This window comes from Peromyscus californicus, unplaced genomic scaffold (genome assembly GCF_007827085.1).
Source record: "Peromyscus californicus insignis strain IS unplaced genomic scaffold, ASM782708v3 Scaffold_6__1_contigs__length_162567912, whole genome shotgun sequence".
Lineage (NCBI taxonomy): Eukaryota > Metazoa > Chordata > Mammalia > Rodentia > Cricetidae > Peromyscus > Peromyscus californicus.
Genome location: NW_026294584.1, coordinates 38,807,170 through 38,831,878, shown reverse-complemented (window position 1 = coordinate 38,831,878; position 24,709 = coordinate 38,807,170). Strand labels below are relative to the sequence as shown.

The 24,709-nt window shown below is 36.1% G+C and overlaps 1 protein-coding gene across 4 annotated transcripts in view; it reads left to right on the top strand.

The window, feature by feature from the left end:
* Window positions 1-688: 688 nt before the first annotated feature.
* Pot1 (protection of telomeres 1) overlaps window positions 689-24,709 on the top strand; it is a 68,686-nt gene continuing 44,665 nt past the window's right edge. Inside the window, exons 1-4 of one of the 4 annotated variants that reach the window (XM_052720775.1) lie at window positions 689-747; window positions 5,111-5,181; window positions 11,858-11,905; window positions 15,700-15,814. In XM_052720775.1, coding sequence (XP_052576735.1) covers window positions 11,897-11,905; window positions 15,700-15,814 — 124 coding nt within the window. In that variant the 5' untranslated portion in view covers window positions 689-747; window positions 5,111-5,181; window positions 11,858-11,896. Of the gene's footprint in view, window positions 748-4,228; window positions 4,248-5,110; window positions 5,182-11,107; window positions 11,167-11,857; window positions 11,906-15,699; window positions 15,815-24,709 lie in introns of those variants that run through there. The other 3 variants (XM_052720771.1, XM_052720773.1, XM_052720774.1) reach the window with 3 other exon arrangements.

The following is a 24,709-nucleotide window of genomic DNA, read 5'->3' as shown; positions in this document are numbered from 1 at the left end:
TTTTTAGTTCATCTATGTTTTATGAACAAGGAGGTGGGAAGGCAAAAGGTAGCTTTATAAAATAATGTCGAGGTTCCTCAATTTACTTGAAAGTAATATGTCCCCAAACTGCTGTAAAACAAATAACATTGTTATTCTCGTGTCCTTCCATCCTTATAAAAGCTGCATTTGAATGCTTAACATAGAAGGATGAATAAATACATTCTTCCAAAAGCTGCATTTGAATGCTTAACATAGAAGGATGAATAAATACATCCTTACAAAAGTTGCATTTGAATGCTAAACATAGAAGGATGAATAACATAGAAACCTGGAGGGCTTCTAGTGAACAGAATGGAATCTGGAACCAATGCCTGGTTTGGAATAGGGTTCCTACTGGCTACAGGATTTAGGAATTTTATTTAGGGTTGTGAGCCTAGCCTCTAACAGTTGAGCCTACTCTCCAGTCCAGGATTTAGGAATCTTAAAAGCAGGTCCGCTCCCGCTGGAGGCTGGAGTTGGCACCTTTGAGTGTTCCGGAAATCCGCGAGAGGCGTGGAAAGGGGAGCGGCGAGAAGCCTGGGTGGTGGTGACCGACGGGGCGCGGCCACCGCGCTCCGCCTTCTCGCCGTGTTTACCGGGGGAGACCTCCGGAAGGAGCCGGGCCGTCCTAGTGGAGCACGCATGCGTGGACCCAGCTGCGGGCGCGCGCATGACGTCACGTGCGCGTCGGTCCAGACACCTTGTAGTTTCCCGCGCGCCTTGCTGGTGAGTGAGCTCGGGAAGCTTTGGAGTTGGTGGTGGGTGCGAGGCGGGTCCAGCCCTGGGTGAATATAACGAGGACTGTTTAGTTCAGCATTTGGTGCAGTTTTGCAGAAACTCCATTCCGTATCGCTAGTGTGAACCGAACACGACCGGGAGGAGACGTGCCTAGATCTGAGTAGCAGCCCTCATGCTTCTCAGTGGTTAGGGGACGGTGAGTCCATACACATCGAAGTTAACTAGTGATGTTAGTGAGTGGCCCAGCCAAGGAGTCTGAGGAGGAAGATTCAAGCCAGACTGCACAGATTAACATCAGTTCTTTCTCACTAGGATATTTATGAGTTCGAGGGAGGAGGCAACCAGTATCTCTTGAAATTAAGCTTTCCGTGCAGTGTGCATACACAATATTTTAATTGCCAAAGGAATTAAAAAACAAAACCCATACTTAATTCCCCCCCTCTCTCCGTGTCTGGAAATTTTAAAGTTCGGTGATGAAGTAGTGAAACTAACAAATCTTAAAACTGGGTCTTAGAAATACTTTAAATACAAAAGCTAAGTGGAAAATTACAGTTCAGCTCCTTAGAAGCATGCTATGTTTTGGTAATTGCAATAATGTTATAAAGTATGTTCTATTAATGCCTGCATCCCAACACTGAAAACTAGTTTATTAAAGAAAAAAAATAAAGAGAAACTCAAAGCACATTATCAGCTATACTTTTGATAAAACGGTGTTTTGCGTCCTCAGCAAGTTGTCAGCTTCCCTAGTTGAATTTTCATTGGACGTTATTGTGAAACACAACTGTGAATGTCACTTGAATTAATAAAGTCAAAGGGGTACCAAGAGGAAGTTTAGCCACTGAATAAATTACACAAAGTAGGTTTCAGAGCTCTATAGTCAGATTGTGATCATAGCAATGTGTATATCCAACTAAGAAGGTTGTTAACTCAGAACATATTTTCCTCCTAAGAGGAATGCTCATATTTTATATTCAGCATCTTTGTGAGAGATTGGCTTTTATTTTTACAATTATATTTGAGATGAGATATTTTACTGTTATTCATAATTTTCCTGCATTCACTTAACAAACATTTATTGTTTTGTGAGACACTAGATAAGGTTCTGAGGTACAAAGATAAATATATCTAGTCACCATACTAAAGGTGATCTCTAATTCTAATTAATAATAAATGTAGCATTATGGTATGTAAACATGAGATAACTTTTTGGTTTGCTATATTAGATTGGGAAAGTTGAACTGGAACTTTCAAGGTGACAGTGTATTTTACTTAACCTTCCTTTTGAGTAAGAGCAGTCATGTGAATGTTGAGGAATTTGGATGCTAACAGTAAACATGTGTTAGTTTCATACTTAGTTGTTAACAGGAGAAAGACATGGCCACTCTGCTTCCTGCACAAAGAATATATTGTATATAGAAAGCTTAGAGGGAGAAAATCCAACTAGGCAATGACAGGAATATAGTAAGAGTTGCTAATGAGGCCGGGCATTTGTGGCGCACGCCTTTAATCCCAACACACGGGAGGCAGAGGCAGGTGGATCTCTGTGAGTTCAAGGCCAGCCTGGACTACAGAGGGAGTTCCAGGAAAGGCGCAAAGCTACACAGAGAAACTCTGTCTCGAGAAACCAACCAAACAAACAAACAAACAAAAAAAAGAGTTGCTAATGATTTGAATGACTAGTAGAAAGGATAGGAAAAAAAATAGTAACCTAAGGTTAATAAACCGAAAAACTTAGTATTTTTTTCCTGTTGTGTGGCATTTTATGTGTTAATTCATGTAATCATGACAAAGACTTGTGGCATTGACACTTTTATACCTACCTTACCTGTATAGATGAAGATACTGCATTTCAGAAAGGTTAAGTAATTTTCCTGAGATCAGATAGCTAACAAATGGTAGACATGACATTTAAATCTAGATAGTTTGTGTCACACGTGGTGAGATAAATTCCAGAGCAATTAGGCTAGAGAGACATTGAGTTCAGGAAGCTTAACTGTTTTAAATTCCCATTCATGCTGGACAAGAGGAGAGGAGACACACATTTAAGCCCTGAATTTAAGTTTGGATATTGGAGAAGACTCTGGTGCTAGGCCATCTTGACCTTCCTCAAACTGTAGGGTTGGACCTTACTCCTGTGTTCTCTTTCCAAATAGGAGTGGAAGGTGTTTTAGATTTGTTTTTTGTTTTTGTTTTCCAGCCACAGTGGGTTTTCCCCAAATTCAGAGGCTTGTTACTCAAGCCCTTAAATTGCTAGGCCTTTTTTTTTTTTTTTTTCTGAATTAAAGGTAAGGGGGAAAGAGTCACAAGGTTTCTGCCTTTCCTCCCATTACTGCTGTTGCTGTTTTTTGCCTCTTGGTCTTACCTTTCAAGTCTGTGAAGAAAAGCTTGTAAGTGACTAAATCCCCTTGGTTAGCAGCTCCTAAGTGCACTGTACATTTGTAAAGTCCATTCCTGACTTTAACAGTCCATTAAAAATGTCTGGTAAATTTTCTCACAGGTGTTAGACAATATCTGACTTTTGCTTTGGATAAGCAAGTGCATGCCTCTCTTCTGTCACTGAAGATTCTCTTTCCTCAGCTCTCTGGTGGGTTATTGCCCTATACCTCCTCTTTGGTGGGTCATAGATGGGTTTGAAATTTGCAGGTTGTCCAGTTATTTGTTGTTAATTATTCTTTCTAGGATTTTACCTCTGAGTAAAGCTTTGCATCTTTACTTCTGAATCATTACACGTTATCTATACTCTTAGTTTATGCCTGTAGTTTTACAATGATTTTTATGAGTAAAGTTGGTGTGGTTTCTGTCTCATCAATCAACTTGGAACTTCGCTAGTTACATGTAAATCTAAAATATTAATTTGAGAGGTAGGTATTATAGGATCTACTTCAGACATTTTCAACAAATAAAATAGATATCCATGTTAATGTTACAAAGAGTCCATGATATATATGTAATTAAAAATAAGAGCCAAAAGAAATTTTGAAAACTGGTGAGTAAACACTTGTTTTTATCTGTATTTTTAAGTAAATAACTTTTTTAAAGTTGACAGAATGGTTAGTTACTGAACTGGCACAAAAACTAAATTACACTTTTGTCTCAGTGTATTGATTTGACCAGACTATCCTAGTTTATGAGTTTATCATTCATATTTGGAATTTTTTCATTAAAATCACTGCCTTCCAAAAGCAAGCTTTTTTTTTTTGGTTAAGAGATAGTATTAGAGGATAAAACAAAGCTTGGAAAAATTAATTTACTTCATCATTCTTTGTATCTAAGCAAAAAGGATTGTTTAACAAATTGAATTATGAATGATACTTATTTTAGGTCCTTTGATTTTTCTCAGGTAAATTATAATATTCATGTGACTACAATATATTGACTTCCTGAAAGGATGGTCTAAATGAGCATCAGAGAAAGACTTTCTAAAGAGTAATTAAGCTTATTTAGGAATGGAATTGCATTACAACCTGAAAAGCATATCATAGTGAACTGTGAGTATATAGTGAGGACTGTGGCAGTGCGAGGTTTTCAAGGCAAATGAGTGTGCTTGCTGAAGATATTTTGGGACATATCCTTGGCGGTAGACATTAGTAGCAAAGGTTACATCAGTCTAGGCTTGCACATTGTGTGTGTGTGTGTGTGTGTGTGTGTGTGTGTGTGTGTGTGTGTGTAGATGTTATTCTAAATGGTCTTATTAAATAAGAAACACAGAGCCAAATAAAGAGTTAAAAGCCCAAGAGGTCAGAGCACTAGCGAATAGCCTTTAGCTTACCATTCGCTGCCCTCCTTCCCCTGAGAGAGAGAGAGAGAGACCTTCTCCTGTGTGATCCTCTTTTTAATGCCTTTCTGTTCTGCTTTCTCATTGGTTCTAAACCCAACCACATGACTTCCTTGTCACTGCCTGTCTATACAGACCTCCAGGTCTCTATGGTTGGTACTTGGATTAAAGGTGTGTGTCACCATGCTGGCTGTATTCTTGAACACACAGAGATCTGCCTGCCATGTGATTGGATTAAGGGTGTGTGCTACCACTGCCAGACTTCTGCTAAATAGCTTGCTATTAGATCTGACCCCCGGCAACTTTATTTATTAACATACAAATAAAATCACATTTCAGCACAAATAAAATATCGCTCTGTGTGAGTGTGTGTGTGTGTGTTAGCAGAGACCTTTGTGATTAGTAGCTCTCAGGTAGTCCTAAGAGGGAACCTTCTTCAGAATCTACAAGTGTCTTTGTGTGTTTTGCTAGTATTGTTACAACCCCTTAAATTTTAATGGTTTAAAATGTATTCTAATTGCTTATATATTGTTAAAAACTATCTTTTTTTGTGAACTGCTTTTTTTGCCTTTTCAGGGAAAGCTCAGTCGTTTTTTTCTTAATGTCTTGTGGAAGTAAAGCAGCTGCTCTGAAGATTAGACTTTAAGGTATGTAGTGCTTCGTTTCTCCTTACCATTTGACTTACACTCTAGAAATAGGTAACTTTATATATTTACGGTTCACACACACACACACACACACACACACACACACACACACACACACACGAGTGATTTTTAGTAGGTGATACATTTACAGTAATGTACACAGGCAGTATCTATATAAGGAAATCCTACTTTTCCCTTTGCAAAGGGTTGTTGTAGTATCCTCCTCCTACCTCTCGTTTCTTTACTTTTACATGAGGTCTGCTTTCTCTCACAACCAGACTATCACAATAGCCATCCGTTCTGTCTGGACTTTTTAGGATGACCTAATTTAATAACTTTCTTTAAGTTTGCCTTCAACATACTACTTTACAAAGAAAACACACACTTGTAATTAATGTCTAATCTAGAATAGATATTTGGGTGACTTCCACACCATTATCACCTTATTATATTTTTCATATTTTAAATATGTTGTTTAAAGGTATATAATTTAACAGCTTATGACAGACAACTAGGATTATGAGGAACCTCTTGATGGGATCATGACTGCCTTCCAAAGGCCCCGCAAATGTCATAATTAATGATGTGATACTTTAACCTTCCCCCGAGATCAGTTATATAATCTGGGTACTCATCCTACTCCTTGTCCAGGTAGCCTGTGTTGTCTGCTAAAGACAGAAGGAAAAAGTCTGTAGACCAGAAAAAGAAGCACTCTAAATGCTATTAGGGACAGGTGACACTATGTATGTAAAAGCGGTCTATAGAAAAGTAGAAAGTTGAGTAAGATTTTCCCAGAGTGTCAGTAGTAAATCATCCATCATTTCAAGTGACAGTTTATCAGTAATTATATCTGCTTTTTGTCAGACTGAGCAAATGTCTTCACATCTTGGTTCACTGATAGTTCTTTCTCAATTGGAATTAGAGTTTTTGTTCACCTTGAGTGCCGATCACTAGTTCTCTTATTTAATCTGTTAATATGTAGTTCACCTTCATTGATTTTGTTTTTTTTTTTTACTGTTAAAACTATCTGCATTTTAAGAAACAACTGTTTGTTTTTGATACTCTGTTGGGTTTGGTTCTCTAACGGTTGCTACAGGTTTTTACTTCTGCGTTACCAAAGCTATCAGTGTGAAGATTTGTTATGACGACACTTTTTTTTTTATAAGAATGCAGTTCTCATGAAAAAGGTTGTCAGTGGCCCCTCCTCTTCATTGTGTGAATAGCTTGGAGAATGATTATTGCTGCCCTAAATGTTTGTGAACCTTTAAAGTAAGCCGCAGTAAAGACAGTTGTGGCGGGCAACATTTTTATGGGAGAAATATTGACAAAAAATGTGTCACCTTCAACTTGAGGTCTGGCTCCTTCAGTTTTACTTGATTTGTCTGATGGAACTCTTGGCAGTTTTTGTTTCTAAAGGAAATTGTTCTTTTTCTTTAAGTTCACCAATATGCTGATAAAAAGTTGTTCTTTGATGCATTTTAGTATTGATAAGATTAGTAGTGATACCTCATTTCTAGCTTTTGTCTTCGTAATTTGTTTATTCTTGGTCATTTCTGGCTAGAGATCTATTTGATATATTGCAAGTGTCAGCTTTTTTTTTTTTTTTTTTTTTTTTTTTTTGAGACAGGGTTTCTCTGTGTAGTTTTGGAGCCTGTCCTGGATCTCGCTCTGTAGACCAGGCTGGCCTCAAACTCACAGAAATCCGCCTGACTCTGCCTCCCGAGTGCTGGGATTAAAGGCTTGCACCACCACCGCCTGGCTGCGAGTGTCAGCTTTTTATGTTCTCTTCCATTTTATTACAGTACTTTCTTTGCTAATCTCTTAACTCAGTTCAGTACACCATTAATTCCCTTACAATTTTTTATACAAAGTTTCCAGCTTGCCTTTTTCATACCTCCTTTATTGTGTTTATATTTTCTTCTACTTCAATAATTTTTAATTGATATTAAATCATTTCTGCTAGTTTTCTTGTCTGTCACTTCTGAAATTTTGACCTTTCTGTTTCAGACATTTGATTTTTTTTTAATTTTATGTCTATAGATTTTTGCCTTTCTAATTTTATGTGTATGTATGTTTTGCCTGCATGTGTGTGTGCACCACATGTGTGCCTGGTGCTCTCAGAGACTAGAAGAGGATGTCAGGGTTCCTGCACCTGGAGTTATGTGAGTGCTAGGAATCAAACCCGGGTCCTGTGGCCAAGCAAATAATGCTCTTAACCTTTTCATGGCTGAGCCATATCTCCAGCCCATGTTTCCGTTTCTAGTTCAAACTTTGGGCTTTATTCAGGTTGTGCACATGCTTTTCCACTGAACTGCAACTCAAGCCCTACCTTCCTCTGCAAGGGTTTCACTGGACAGTCCAGACAGGCTGTGAAATTATGATACCCTTGATTCAATCTCTCAAGTACCAGAATTATGGACATATCACCATGCCTGGTTTCTGTTGGTTTTGTTAAACCCATCGTATGTTCTTATTCTTGTTTTTGTTTTTTGCATGCCTGAATTACAAACATTTAAATTATTTTCTTCACAATTATATTTCAAAATAATGATGCTTGTGAAAATATAGTTACCAGTTTTATTATATGGGAAAAACTGTTGTGTCTAATAGATTTATTTATATATGTATGTTATGTTTTTATCAGTTGACAAAGAAAATTCAAAAACAAAAGCAACAATTTGTATTATTTTTGGAAAAATTAGCAAACGACTGTAAAAGTTTTCTTTAAAATGGCAGGATAATTTTATATTATTATTTTAAAATAGATTTAGAGTTATTAATGATACTCACAGATTCATTTTTGATAATTTGTCAATTATATTTTACAGATATACCTAAAATATAAAACATATTTTATATTTAAAATATACCTAAAATATAAAATATGTAATTTAGGTGATATACCTAAAAAAGTGATGCTTTTAAAATTGCAAGTCAGTTGGCTATGTATATAAAGGAATGGTTTCTCCTTTCCCTTCATTTCAGTATTTAGTATAAGTACAGAACCTCTGTACTTACATATTTATTTCCCCCTCAGTTAAACTGAGTGCAATTAAAAATTACTGTATTTTGTAACTCAGTGTGCTCATAAGATTCTTAGTGATTAAAAAAAAAATGCCTGAAAAACCCTTAACCAAGTAGTAACCAAGGTAAACCTGCAGCCTGTGACTAGGATTAGACTGGGTAGGATTAATCCCAAGCAGAGATGTAAAAAATATAACAAAAAACACCCCAAACAAACAAAAACAAAAAAACAAAACAAAACCCCCAAAAAAACAAAAAACAAAAACGTAAAAAAAAAATTTGAATCATTGCAATGTTGTTGGTTGATCTTTGGTCTTTTGGGGGCCCACCACCCAGATCCCAAATAAATTACACAGAGGCTTATACTTAATTATGAGTGCCCAGCCTTAGCTTGGCTTGTTTCTTTCTAGCTTTTCTTAACCTGAATTATCCCATCTACCTTTTGCCTCTGGGCTTTTACCTTTCTCTATTTTTTTATGCTTTCTTTCTTACTCTGTTGCTGGTTGTGTAGCTGAGTGGCTGGCCCCTGATGGCCTCCTTTTCCTCTTGCTCTTAGATCTCTCCTCACCCACGTTTCTCCTTCTATTTATTTTCTCTGGCTGCCAGCCCTGCCTATCCTTTCTCTTGCCTCACTATTGGCCATTCAGCTCTTTATTAGACCATCAGGTATTTTAGACAAGCACAGTAACACAGCTTCACAGAGTTAAACAAATGCAACATAAACAAAAGTAACACACCTTAAAATAATATTCCCCAACATTGCAATATACTACCTCAATTGAATGAAGGGGAAACATTTTAAATGATTATGCCAGTTGATGCAAAAAATGTGTTTGACAAATCCCAGCACTTTTCATGATAGTAGAATCCAGAAAGTTAGAAGAGTACTTACTTTCTTGTTAGGATAAAGAACATTTATATATATATGGCCAACTACATGTTCAGGAATATAGAGGTCAAAGGACCACATGTCGAGTTGGTCCTCTCCTTCCTCCATGTGAGTTTTGCAATCAAACTCAGCTTGTCAGACTTGTCATTGGCTTCTTTTACTGATTGAGCCACTTTGCCAGCCTTTATTATGAACAAATTTAGACATAGAACCAGTGAGAGTTATTTGACGAACATTCATACGTTGGTCACCTAACTTCAGCAGCATAGAGTTTTTAGAGGAAGAGAAGTGACAGAAAGACTGTATTATTTGTGTAGACTTTAGAGGCTGGATAGCCTTAAAAATGGCCATCTGAATTCTGGAAAGGCTGAGAACCTTGTTCAGCCAATTAGTCTGATGCCTCATCAGTCACAGCCTGGTGCTGAAAGGCTGCAGTACTTCTGGAGAGCCTTTGGAACATTCAAGAATCTGGGGTCTGATGTCAGTAAAGGATAGCAGCAGCAGTGGGATTGTTGCACTCACCAACAGGAAGGAAAGGTAGGCAGAAAAGCTGCTTGCTTTTCCCTTAGACCTCTGGGGATTCATTATATGACTCTTAGCTGGAATGTACCACCCATCTGGTGGAAGAACTCCCGACTCCTTCCTGGAAATGCCCTCAAAGACCTCCCCAGAGGCATGTTACTTAGCAGATTCCAGATCTATCAAGGTCAACAATCACAGTTATCGGCTACTTTATTTTGTCTTTTGAGTATTCAACTCATTTGACTGTTGTATATTTATTTTGAGGCAAATTTATGAACTATGTAACTTAAGCCATATTTCAGGATGTAGAAGAATAGTCTCCAAAAATTATACATGCATATGTACATGTTTATGCAAAAAGATCATTAGGCTATCGAAATATTCACTCAATTTTTAAAAGATATACTTATTTATATCTGTGACTGCATTAGCATCACATGCCTGATGGTACCAAGTGAAGAGGCCACTAGAGGACATTGGGTCCCATGAGCACTGGAGTTGTAGGTGGTTGTGAGCTGTCTGATGTGGGTGCTGAGAACTGAACTGAACTGGTGTCGTTATAAGAGCAGCAAGCTGCGCTCTCTGTCCTGCTCTTTCTCATCTATGTTTTAACAGTAATAGCAAAACGAATGTCTGCATTGGTATATGGCTCTTCCTGATTTTGGGGTTATATACACAGACACAATTCCATTATTACAATATAAATAATTTAACAGTAGCTTCTGTTTATGATCACATTTCAAGTGAGACCTTCCCTGTGGTTATTTAGTGAATTCTTTTTCAATTTGTTTTCTTCTACCAGAGTGGCATCTCAAATAGGAAACTCACTGTGGAGGGTTTGTAGTAATTGAAGGACTATCCTACATGATAGAAACTAAAGCTAGCATTAGTGGCACTGGCAGAGGGTGGATGGTTAACCTGCCGTTTGTGTGTGTCCTAGGTTCTGAATTTTCTAAAATGCTGAATATTTTCTTTCCCTGCCTTTTTCTAGGTTAAGGAAATATTTGAGTCAAAATCAGCTGTACTTTGGTATTATGTATTCCCTATAAATTTTGTTATTTTTGTTTCTTTGTGTATAATATTTATATTTAAAAATGTTTTTAGTGAAATAGTAAATGTGAATTACTGGGGATTTGTATGTATGTGTGTGAGAAAGGGTGGTGTGTGTGTGTGTGTGTGTGTGTGTGTGTGTGTGTGTGTGAACATTAGAATTTAGAACTGACATCTGTTAGATTAGACAATAATCTAGTAAATCTTTGACTAAAATCTTACTTCCATTTACATTAGACTAAAATCCTATTTTCATTTTAATTATCATGTATTGCTCTGATGTCAGTTGAAAACAAAGTATTTTTTACTTTTTGTGAAGATTGTTCATTTGAGATTGTTTATTTTGTTCCTTAAGTGCCCAGCATATGCTAGAAAGATAACAGCTTCGGTGAGAAGGAAACTTTTCGTGGATTTAACTGTTAAGAACTGTGGCTCCTTGGCCTTGTCTAGTCATGCTGTGGTTTTAATGGGACAAAGTCAGTGAATAAAATAATGTTTCTGTAAGTCTGGGGGTGAAATGCTTAGTCTGAACTGTTTTAGTTGTTTGCTGTGGAGGCTGAAACATTCTCATTGAATTGAATTTGCCAAAACAAAATGACAATGGATGGATTAAGGGAAATAAAAGTGATAACAGTATTATGAGCCATAAAAATGCCACACATAAAGCCCAGAGTTTGAGGCTTGGATACCCTCTTCCTCCTCTTCACAATCACTGAATTACTAATTCCTACCTCACTAAAACTGTCCATAGCACAGTGGTGTCTGTTCTGAGATAGAGAACATGAAGTTGCCCTGCCCTTGAGTGCCATGTTGGATTGTCAGTCTCTACCTCTGTGGTTAGTTAATATTAGCTGATGAAGTTGCTCTTGGGAGACTGGAGAGGCTTGATTCCCTCTTTTAGTACATCTTCCTTTGATCTTACATCTTTAACTTTTTTTAAAGATTTTTAATTATGGGAATTTATGTGTGAGTAGGGTTATGTACAAATGAGTGCAAGTGCCTGTGGAGACCAGAGCAGTGTGTTGGGTCCCCTGGAACTGGAGCTATAGGTGGTTGTGAGTGCCTGACATAAGTCATGGGAACCAAATAGAGAGAGTGGAGTATTGTTAAGTGCATAGTTAACTGTATTTGAACACCTGTGGTCACATTGGAAGTCACATACATACAAATAAGTCTCTGTTTTGTTTTCAGGTTTTTGGTAAATCTCTAAGAGGATTTTCCACAGAAGCAATGTCTTTGGTAAGGTGATATTTAATATACAGTGATACATACACATTTACACAGCTGTTTCATATTTAGATCTACTTTATAATTTGATTTTAAATTAACCTATCTTATAGTCAGATTTTACATTAGTGCCAATTCAATGGAAAACCAGTATCTTCACTTTTTTTATATGATGATATAATATTATAGTTTTGTATTTATCTAACAATATTTGATTATTTTTGCCTATATTATCTACTAATATCTCTGCATAAGCTGTGCACATGTAAGAAAACTGGAAGGAAACCAGCTCTTACTTTATGAAGACATGCAATTTTTATTAGTTTAAACCACATGCAAATTAATTTCTTTTCTTCTTTTGTCAGCTTGTATTAAAACAGTTTCTTGTGTGCTGAATTGTGATTTAACAAATTGTATAAATAAAAAATTTTTTATATTTACACATTTTTTAACCATGTTTTTATTTTATAAAATTTTGGTGTCCAAAGGAAGGTTCCATTTTTATAGATTGGATACTTAAAGCTGAGTGAAACTGGAAGGAAGGTGATACATTGATAAAGTTTAATATAATATGTATATTCTACCTATATTTATTTATTATTTATTTCTGTTTCTGTGTATGGAGTTTATGTACACCACTTGTAAGCAGGTGCCCACAGATGCCAGAAGGCATTTGGTCTCCTGGAACTGGAGTTACAGATGTTTGAGAGACACTCAGTTTGGGTGCTAGAAACCAAACCTTAGTCCTCTGCAAGAGCAGTAAGCAGTCTTTAACTACTGTATGTGCACCCGGAAAGTACTTGTATATGCCAGCAGGTGATGGTCAGATGTCTTCTATCACTGTTTACCATATATTCTGAAGCAGAATATCTCACTGAAACCCAGAGTTTGCTAACTCTAGTCTAGCTAACCAGCTTGTTCCTGGGTCCTCTGTCTCTGCCTTCAAAGTGTTGTGATTACAGATGGACCGCCAAACGACCCAGTGTTTACCTGCATGTTCCAGTCTTCACATATGTATGGCCAGTGTACTATCACTTACTGAACCATCTCCCCAGCCCTACTAGATACATTTTCATCTTTCTGGCATAGTTGTCTTGATTTTTATCCATAGCTGTAAATTATATTTCATTTAACCCATTTTTAGGGATGGGTTTCTTTCGTTTGAGGAGAGGTTGTTGTGTTACTGTTTGTTTCTTTGGAGTTTTTGATTGGTTCTAGGGATTAAACCCAAACAGTTGTCGTTGACAGTCAGCACTGTCTCTGAGGTACATCCTCAGTCCCTAGTACTCACATTCTCTTGCCCCACTGTGTGATAAGCTTTGTCTTAAACTATCAAGACATAATAGAGGCCTTTTATGTCTTTGTGAAACCTAGAGAGGTGACCTGTGTGCTGAAGGGTTTTTGTAGATGTCATCAAATTATCTTTAGTGTATTGTATCCCGTAGCTTTTTAGTGAATATGTTTTAATATCTTAGGGTAAGTGACTTTCTAGATCTGTGTTGTCTAATGTTGCAGCAGCTGGATATGAGAGGCTATCAAATGGAAAATAAAAAATGTGTGGCTAGTTGTTGACACATGCTGTAGTTCCAGCATGACAGAATTCCATGAAGCAGGATCTTACAAGGAGACTGTCTCAGGTCAAAAAAGGAAAACTCAATTCATAGCCACACTGGTTATATTTCAATCTTCTATTTGCCATTGTGTTGACTACAGCAGTCCCCTTATCACACAAGGTCCTATTGCACAGAAATATTCTAGTCCTTTTAGGAATATTCATTGAACAATAAAGTGCCCCAGTAGCCACCATCATAAAAAGAAATACCAGATTGTGTGACTAGCTTAGGGCATGGTAGGATGCTTTAAATACTATATTCTTATTGGCATAGATATTAGACACTTTTGCACCACCTTTCAGACTATTTTTGGATCCCTGAGATAATGTTATTATATCTAAGTGCTTGTAATGCTGTTAACTTTGTAGATTTAGTGCTTCCATGTTACCACTTATCAGTGATACACATTTATTTATCACTCCTCTTATCTAACCCTATTAGCTTTCCCCTAACAACATTTGTCAAGTTAAAAATGATTTGTATAGCCGGGCGGTGGTGGCGCACGCCTTTAATCCCAGCACTCGGGAGGCAGAGCCAGGCGGATCTCTGTGAGTTCGAGGCCAGCCTGGGCTACCAAGTGAGTTCCAGGAAAAGGCGCAAAGCTACACAGAGAAACCCTGTCTCGAAAAACCAAAAAAAAAAAAAAAAAAAAAATGATTTGTATGCCCACTGCCCCCTCTAGTCTTGATTTAGGGCATCATCCTTTACTGTCAGCAAGGGAAACAAATTGCTACTCAGGTTAGGTTTATTTGTAGTATTATATAAATTTATTTTTGATGTTCATAGATAATTCTTGCTCCATAGTACATTAATCTGACTTATAAGAGAATGGGTATAGAGAAAAAATCAGTTAACTTATTTATATTGAAAAGAATAGCTATATAAATTTATAGTAACTACTTTTCATGGGAAGGCAAATTAATAATTAAAAAGTTTTTTTGTTTTGTTTTTTCTCTTTTTCTGTTTTGAATCAGTAAGCAGTTACTGTTTAGTTTCCCCAAGCTGTGCTGGTTTTCCCATTCTTCTCAGTATCAGGGCATACTTGTTAAGGCAGGACTGAGTCCAGTTATTTTGATGGCTTGATTTGACAGCCCAAATCTCCTTTTTGTTCCTTTTGCTGAGCATTATCTATCATAATTAATGAGCTACACTCTTCTTGTATTTTAAAAACTGATTAAATTGCAAAGTCCCTTCTCTGTGCCGAAGAATCAGCTTTCTTAAAAAGAATAAAGAATTTATCTCTATTTGACATTTTAAATAGTTATTTTCAGAGTGGCATGTTAATTTTATTTTTCAATGGGGCAGGGTAAATGGGCTACTGAAATTTTACATGTTAATTTAGTGATGCTGTTAGTATGAGATACAGCCTTACACAAGACTTTCTCTTTTCTCTTGTTATTGTTCTGAATTGCATTATTCAATTGATTTCTGAATCAAAGCTCATTTTTTTCAGCTTCAGTAATAAAATCTTTAAATTGTATAGATGTGTGTGGAGGGGAGGTGATTTTGATTGTGTGAGAAGTTTTGAAGTGATAATTTAAAAACCAGTTCTAAAATTTCATTTTTTGGAATTTTCTCTGCCAAGTTGTAGTATAAATTTCATTTTCCAGTTTTATTTCTTTGTCATATAGGGAAGAAGTAACTGGATGATTTAATGCTAAAGAACCCTTAGAGCTAGATGCACTTGGGAATATTCGAGACAGAAACATTGTCCCCACCTCCCAAGGTCAGAGTTCTTTTTTGACAGCACAGCACTCTAGTGGCCAGATGCCTCAGTGCACTTAGTCATCCCCCTCAGTAAAAGTCTCTTAGAGCTCTAACACTGATGGTGCATACACCTTACACTTTCTCTATTGCTTCAGTTGTACACCAGCTTTTGATATTCTAATGGATTTTTGCACTTTTTCTTGTTGAAGAAGTATAATTAAAATTTAAGTTGGTTGTACTTTCATAGGTTTATGTGTTAATTTATCTACTTATGAATAAAATTATTTCAAGAACACTAGTTGGTTTCTATAGTAACATTTGGAAGTAGTGCTTTTTTTTTTTTAACTTTCCCCTTTGCATTTTGAAGTCCTTCTCTTTAGGATAAATCTTTTAAAATGAAATAATATATACTTGGCAGTTTACAGATATCACCATAATAGTCTAAAATGTAGATAGTGATATAATTGCTGTCTTTTCTTTCTTTAGGTTCCGGTAGCTCCCTATATATATACACCCTTGAATCTACTTAAAGAAGGTGCAATTGTCCATGTCTATGGTGTTGTGAAATTTTTTAAGCCTCCATATTTCAGCAAAGGAACAGGTAGGTGTCAATGTATGTGGTGTTTTATGGACAAGAACTGCATTATTGATATCAGGGACACGACTCAGAACAAGAACAATCCTGATTTTTAATTGTCAAACAATACTGAGTAATATTCTTTGACTACTTAATTTGTGAAGTGAATTAATCTAATGAGGTCTTTAGATTCTAGGGTCTTATTTACTAACATAAATACAGTTTTAAAGGATGCTAAATGATATGAAAATATGAATTTGTTTGTAGCTGGAGTTTTCTCTGGTCCCGCCCGTGCCTGCAGCCACTCAGACACAAAGAAACACACAGAGGCTTATATGATTTTCAAACTATATGGGCTAATGGCTCAGACTTCTTGCTAGCTAGTTCTTACATCTTAAATTAACCCATTTCTGTAAATCTATACTTTGCCATGTGTCTTGTAGCTTACCAGTACTTTACATCTTGCTTCTCCTGGTGGCAGCTAGCAGCATCTCCTCTGCTCTGTCTTTCTTCTTCCTCTCTCTCTAGTTGGAATGTTCCAACTAACCTTTTCTGCCTTACCATTGGCCAAACAGCTTTATTTATCAACCATTCAGAGCAACACATGTTCATAGCATACAGAACGACATCCCTATCATTTGTTGATGAAGGTGAACATGTTAGCAGATACTGAACATCACAGTCCTGTAACAGCACATCAGTTACCCTCAAGTCTGGCATGGAAATGAAAGACAAACAGAAGAGAAAAGCTAGCCATAATTATGTTAATGGATACACACTATAGATTATGCCAAGTGTGATCTGATAAAAGTATGCTGGGAGAATTAAAAGTAGAGAATTAGTAGTAGTAGTAGTAATAATAATAATAATAAAAACTTGTCATTATAAAAGCTCAGTGTAGAGTATATAGAAGAAATTATCACAACTTTAAAAACAACATATTTGTGACTCTCACTGCTAACATTATACTAGTCAGTGAAAAGGATAAAAATTTGCCCTCAGAAATTAGAAAATTGCAGTGTGGCCCGTTTTTGCTGCTGTGTTCAACATTGGAACACACTGCTGTGTTGGAAGTCATAGCCAAAGCAGTTGTAGGAAGGAAGTAAAAGAAATGGCCAGTTGGGAAAGATGAAATAAAGTTATGTTTGTAGAGAACATCCTGTAAGTAATAAATACTACACAAAACAATTCTTTTGAGAAATAATAAATGAGTTTAATAAAATTATAAGATCAAACTTAACATTATATAAGCGTATCAGTGATGAGCAATTTCAAAGGGTAACAAAAAGAGAACTTGATTTAGAATAGCATTGATTGTGTAAAGTACTTAGGAATAAGCTTAAGCAGGGAAGGTACTTTTTATATACTAAACAGTATAGAATATTGCTGGAATCAAAGATGACACAGAGAGATACAATGATGTGCTATGTCCATGGATAGCAAGGCATAATAGTCTTCAAAAGTTTATAATCTTCAAAGCAATGAAAAATTACTGCAATAATAAAAAATCTGTTTTGTTTTGTTTTTTTAAATAGGAAAAGAAAAAATCAATGTTAAAATATGTAGAGGGCCCCGAATGGTGAGAAACAGTCCTCAGGAAGGAAAATCTGAAAGTTTATGTTGCTCTCATTTCCTAAGCATATTGCAAATGTACAGTCATTAAAACAGTATAGTCCTAGCAGGAATACATCTATATTTCAGTGGGATCAAATTGAAATATCAGAAGTAAAAATTTATGTGTATGTTCGCCTAGTCATTGGCAGACATGCCAAGGATACACAGTGCAGAAAGGTTAGTCTCTTCCAGTAGTGCTGGGAAAACTGGATGTCCATGTTCAAAGGAAAACAAAAAGCAAAGTATTTAAATACATGACATGATGACATGAAACTGAAACTGTCAGAGTAAATTCATTAAAAGCTTCTTTACCTGTTTGTTAGACAGGATATCTTTTATATGACACCAAAGAAATCCACCACAAAAAAAAAAAAAAAAAAAAGTCATGAGGCAAAGGACCAAGCTGTAGACTTCTCAGCCAAAGAACTGACCAGTACAGCGAAAGACAACCTATAGAATGGGAGAGACTGCTTATCTATCTCTTAAGGTACTTATCTCAAATATTTAGGGAACTCTTACATCTCAACAGGAAGAAATAAAATAAAAATAAGCTTACTTAGAAATTAGATCAATGAATTGGATAGACAGTTCTTCAAAGAAGAGAGAGAGAGCAGTTAGAACATGAAAAAACATGGTGATAGGCATGAGGGAAAGAAGTCTATCATCCATAGCCACCACCTTACAACTGTTAAGGAGACCATTATTACCAAAAAGCCAAAACAAATGTTGGTGTGGCTATGAAGAAAGTGGACTGTTATTCCCTGTTGTACTATTGTGCAGCACTCAAGAGAATAAATTTTCTCAAAAGTGGAAATGCCTTATGATCCAATAGTCACTTGTAGATACTCAGCTAAATAAATGGAAGTCAGGATCACACAGAAGTACTCTTATCCTCACGGTTCACTGCAGTGTTACTCACAAGTTGTAGAATCAGTCAAAATGCCCATCAAGGGATGAATAGATGAAGAAAACCACATATCCTTCCAGTAGAGTATCGTTGAATTTATGAAGAAGGAAATCCTGTTATCCACAGCAATGTGAGAAACCCTTAAACCCAGTGTATCAACTGAAGTATGTCAGTAAGAGGCCAGATGCCATGTACCACTTCCTGTAACCGTATATACATAGTCATGCACAGGAATGAAAAGCAAAGTGGCTATTGCTGGCTGGGGGATAAAGTGAGTAGGCAATGGATATTTGATGTTCAGTGACTGTACATTTTCAGTTATGCAAGGTTAAAGAAAAGAAAAGATTGTAGGGATCTATTTTGCTGAATTGTACTTGTATATTACATTGTGCAATACACTAAAATTTTGTTCAATGGTAGACCTTATGTTATATCCTTTTATCCCATCACCCAAAAAAGAATATTTGGTGAAATTAAAAGATTGAAATTTAAAACTACATCAATTTTCATAGTTTCCTACGTTTTTATAGTTTTCAAAGAAAATTAAGAAATTATGATCCATAAATTGTATAATAATGTAATTCTTTAAACAAATTTGTGAAAAGGTGTATCAAAAACCATTAATTTAGTTTTTTTCACAAGACAATAAAAACAGAGACTACACTTTACCTTAGTTTAATTCAGTTCAAGTAAATTGAACACTTGTTAGTTTATTTCACCTATTCTAAAACACTGTAATTTATTAAGGTCACTATATTAAATATTGATAAGTACAAAGAATACTACAAAAGTATCCTTTTTATTTTTAATGGGAACTCATACTTTAGACATGTTAAAAACCTGAAACAATGTATAGATAAATAAAAAATATTTTTTGCATACTGCATCCTAGAAACTGTGGTCATGTTGGGAACACAGAAATATCCTCATTGGGTTGATGATGCCAAATGTATTAAAAAATATAAATATTTGCATTTTTACAAGTTTTACATTTGTGTTATAGAACAATTAGTTGAGAGTAAGCTCAGGAGTGAGCTGAATGCGAGAAATGTCATTTTCATATTTTACTAATGTACAATATGATAGTTTACTCTGTAAACCACTAAGAAGCCTGTTGGATCTGGAGATAATTCTGAAGTTGACCTAACTAAAAGTTTAACATAAAGGAGTAATTTATGAAAAGAGTCCTTATGACATTGTTTGTTTTAAAGATCAATGAAACATTAGGCTGAAACAGATGAAGTTTGATCTAGATATAAATTTCCTAAGCATTTTCATTTCAACTTGACCTTCCCTGAGCCCGTATCTTTCCTCCACCATCATGCCCTTTGGTGCCTTCACATTTGTGGTAATGACCTCTCTCCATCCTTTGCCTGAATATCATGTCATAGTGAACTTCTTGCTCACTATCAGTTCTTTTCCTTAAGTCTGGCCTGCCATGCTTTACCCATCTAACTTGTTAGAAGATCAGATTTTAAAACTTTACATTTGATATGTTAATTTTTGTCATGGGAAGTTTTTAAGTAAAGTGATCAGAAAATACATAATTTTCAGAAGCAATTAAAAATGGCAATGTAAAATTAAAATGTTATTTAAAAACACTGATGACAGTATATAATTAGTTACTAGGTAGTATAATCATGCTTTCTTCTGATCATAGTATTAAATCATGAATAAAAAGGAATGCCATGGGGAAATACAATTATTTAGTATGTATGCGTATGCCTCATATTTTTATCAGATATGTGTAGTTGAATCCAGAGCCTTAGTAAAAAATTCATAGCTAGTAATGAACCATCTGTTATTATGGAGATAATATGTTTCTGTGTTTCTTCTGAGATAACCAAATTAAAATGAATGCCATCAATTTTATCTGAACAGTCATTGAAACTTTAAAATCTATCTTTCAGACATAGCATGATGTCTTCAGCAAGACAGGCAGTGAAGTTTTAAAACTATCCATCCTGTAGTTTTAGTTACAGTTACATTTATATTGCTGTTGACAGAAGTCATCCTTCAACAAAATTAAGTGCAGCAATGGAAGTCAGGCAAATCACACTGATGTTTATGTTCAAAAGAGGGTCAACTTAGTAACTATTACTGCAGAAAAGAACTAGAATAAGTGTGTATGTACAGTCCATGGCTGTGTCTTTCACATAAAGCAGTGATGAGACAGTCCAGAGCTATAATGTCACTAACATTTAGATCAGTGGTTCTCAGCCTGTGAGTCACCACCCTTTAGGGGTCAGAAAACCCTTTCACAGGGGTCGAATATCAGATATCCTGCATATCAGATATTTACATTATGATTCATAACAGTAGCAAAATTAGCTATGAAGTAGCAAGGAAATAACTTAATGGTTGGGGTTCACTACAACATGAGGAATTGTATGAAAAGGTTGCAGCATCAGGGAGGTTGAGAACCACTGATCTAGATGCATATATAGCGAGGTGGGGGGGAATTACTTTAGCTCACATTTTAAATTTATATAATGTTGTATACCTCTAACCAAAACATCTTGTTAGATTTACTTTTAAAATGTTAAATTTGTTATAGAGGTGGCAGGTGTGATTTGGCATCTTCACTACTTGATTAAAAAATAATTTCCTTGCATCCTTAATATTGAAAATTATATATGACCTATAGTATGGTATCATTTCTGATCACAGTCTTTATCTGGTTGCAAATGCATTGTTTCTCAAACTTTATATTAAGACATGGAAGAGGTATAGTTTTTATTCCTTCAGAAGTTGATCAGTTCTGTTAGTAAAAGGACATACAGTATTAAAAATACTAACTTCATAATTGTAATATAATACCTTTAGAATCCTTGTATATGCATATGTGTGTTGTTCAAGTGTGTTCCCTTTCATCTGTGTGTGAGTGCATAAATGTGGAGACCAGTGCACAACTTCTGGTGGTGTTCTTCAGGAACTGTCCACCCAATCTGTTTCGTTTTGTTTTAATTTGAGACAGTGTCTCCCATGGACCTGGAACTTATAAAACGAGGGCATCTGACCACCGAGCCCCAGGGATCTTTGTGTCTCAGTCCCCTTAGCACAGAGATTATGAATGTCACCACACCTGGTTTTTGCTTGTTTTTGTTCTGAATGTGTGTTCTGGAAATCAAACTTGAATTCTCATGCTTACTTACCAGACACTTTGCGGACTGAGCTATCTCCCTAGCCCTCTATTTGGATTCTTTAAGATGTGATTCTGTGATTAACATGACTCATGGGTATGTCATATGACCTGTTCGAGATAGGAAGGATTTGGGAGACTCTTACAGCAGTGATTTCCTTAGTAGCTCTATGGTTCTGCTTTTTTAATGCAGATATTAAAGTTGAAAGGTTATGCATCCTTATAATGGTGCAGTTCCTATGTGAGAGCTTTCCTTTTCTCAGTGACTAGAATGAATTGCTAAAGTGTTGGGCACTTAACTGTTTGACTTTAAGTAATGGAAGCCGTCAAAGCCATAACTGCTCATCACTTATTAAGGATGTGGAATGTTGACCTAACTTTGTCCATGTCAACTTACATCATTTATAAATATTCCACCTGTTTCTTACCAGGAGAATGGAGGTGTAGTAGGAAAATGTTGACCCTTTGTATTACTTATTCTTATATATGTGGAAGATTCTTGATTAAAGCTTGAGGTTTTCATCTGGATTTTGGTGCATATATGACACTTTGCTTTCTATATTTTCCTTTAGCTAATTATTAGCTTATTAATTTAGAAAAATAAACTCTGCTTTATTTTATAGTGAGAATAATTGTGTACATCATAAAAGTAGTTTTTACACAATGTTTGTTTTGTTTTGTTAGATTTTTGTTTTGTTTTGTTTTGTTTTGTTTTTTGTTTTGTTTTTCGAGACAGGGTTTCTCTGTGTAGCTTTGCGCCTTTCCTGGAACTCGCTTTGGAGACCAGGCTGGCCTCGAACTCACAGAGATCCGCCTGGCTCTGCCTCCCGAGTGCTGGGATTAAAGGCGTGCGCCACCACCGCCCGGCTGATTTTTGTTTGTTTTTGTCAGAGTCTTACTATATAGCCCTGGCTGACCTGGAACTAGCTAAATAGACCACTGGTATCAAAAATCACAAAAGTTCACCTGTTTCTACCTCCTTAGGCCTTCATCTCCACCACCACATCTACCTCAGGAATGCTGGCATTAAAGGTGGGTGGCACCAAGCCCAGCCTTAAAATTCTTTCTAAAAATCTATGCCACATTCTTTTGCTCATTCATATTCAAGGAAAGATATGTGTGTGTGTGTGTGTGTGTGTGTGTGTGTGTGTGTGTGTGTGTGTGTGTATGTGTGTGTGTGTGTATGTGTTCCATAATCATAGGCTCTCAATTTTCAAGGTAGACCTAGCTGTCATGAAGTAGCTGAGCAGGGCATAGCTGTGTGCTGTAACTAAAGAAACAAACTCAGGGCTCTGGAGGCAGGAAGAAAAGATGAATATTAATGGAGAAAAGGTTTTTAAAATCTATTTGGGTTGAACTTTCAGGAAGAAGTAAGAGCTTGATACATGAAGAAGAATAGGCCAACATTTTAGATTTGGAAATAGCAAAAATTATCAGACTTCTGTAATAAAAAGTGAAATTTTTAATTTCAGAAGTCAACCACTGAAGAAATTGACCTGAATGTAATTTTAAACCATGAAATATTAACAACATATCAAAACAGTGTTGTAATAGTGTAGTAATTTTTCTTTGAGGATCATTATAAAGATGTAAGGTACTTTTGTGGAATATGTATTTTGAACATGGTAAACTGACCTTTTTAGATTGTTTGGGTTGCCTATGTCACGAACTGCTGTACATGATTGAGGCATCATAGTTGACAGCCTTTCTTTAATGACAGTTTGGTAGTTTTCTATGATACCAGTGAATACTTTCCTATTACTTCTGAGATTAAAATGCTTTCACAAGAATTATTGTCAGGTGAACAGTTGCCTTGTGTCCATCTGTATTCATTCTGCTACCTCAGCATAATCCTCCTTTGCCCACCCTGTGTCATTACTTAAAAAGATAAGGCAGGGGCTGGAGAGATGGCTCAGAGGTTAAGAGCACTGGCTGTTCTTCCAGAGGTCCTGCATTCAATTCCCAGCAACCACATGGTGGCTCACAACCATCATTAATGAGATCTGGTGCCCTCTTCTGGCCTGCAGGCCTACACGCAAGCAGAACACTGTATACATAATAAATAAATAAATCTTTGAAAAAAAAAAGATAAGGCAGTTTTTCCTCCTTATTTTTTTTGTTTAGCACATCATTATTTCTGGGGGGATCTTATATGTTAGTGGATTATCTCTTCAATTACATATGTTAAAGATGCTTTTCTTAGCTATTGTGTACATTTTAGTTTTTTTCTGCTGATAGTGCCCGAGATGATATAGTTAATAGATCTGATCAGCAGTTTTTTGTTGTTTTATTGATGTTGTTTGGTTTTGAAAATTTAACCATTCAAGTTTAAAAAAATATAGAGAGTTTCCATTAGATTCGTACACACACACACACACACACACACACACACACACACACACACACACACACTGCTTTTATTGCAGTGAATAATGTGAGATGAATTAACGTTTTGTTGATAATTGACTTGTTTCAAAATCATTTGTTAGATAATACAGTGTTTAGTAGATTTATAAATGGTGATTTGATTAAGAAGAATGATTTGTTTTTAATAGGTGAAGGAATACAGTACAGTCTCATTCCTGTGCCCGGCCCTAGCAATCCAGTGATGCACATTGTCTTTCTGCAGGTTCTGGACTCTGCATATATATTCAGTGATAATCTGTGTGACCTTTAGCTCCTGGCTTTGACTTAGGAGAATAATGATTCTGAGGTCAATCTGTATTATAGAATGTATCAATGTTGTGTGTGTGTGTGTATATGTAGCAGGATGCATATGCCACAGCACATGTGCAGAAAACAAAGGACAGCTTACTGGAGTTGGTTTCCTTCTACCTTGTGGGGTCTGTGAAACAAACTTATGCCATCAGGCCTTGCAGCATAAGCCATCTCACTGCCAGCTCTCTTTTTTTATTTTTATTTTTGCTGAATATCCACTGTCTGGTTAATTTAAAAATTATTGTTGTTTGCTGCATTCAAGGATATTGTACTTAAAAGAAACATTACTGGTCTTAGTGTAGTTGTCTACAGGTTTGATAGGTGTGTCATCTGTGCTCTTTGGTTGTCTGTTGAATAGTATAAAAGATAATGATATAACTACTCCATTCATAGCCTTCATCTTGAGACAAATTTGTTACTATGTCATATGCCTAGGACAGTGAGGTATTTACACATCTCTTCTACTTTCCATGTCCTCTTGCAGTATAATTAAGACATGAAGGGCGATTATATGACTGCATACCAGAATAATTAAAGA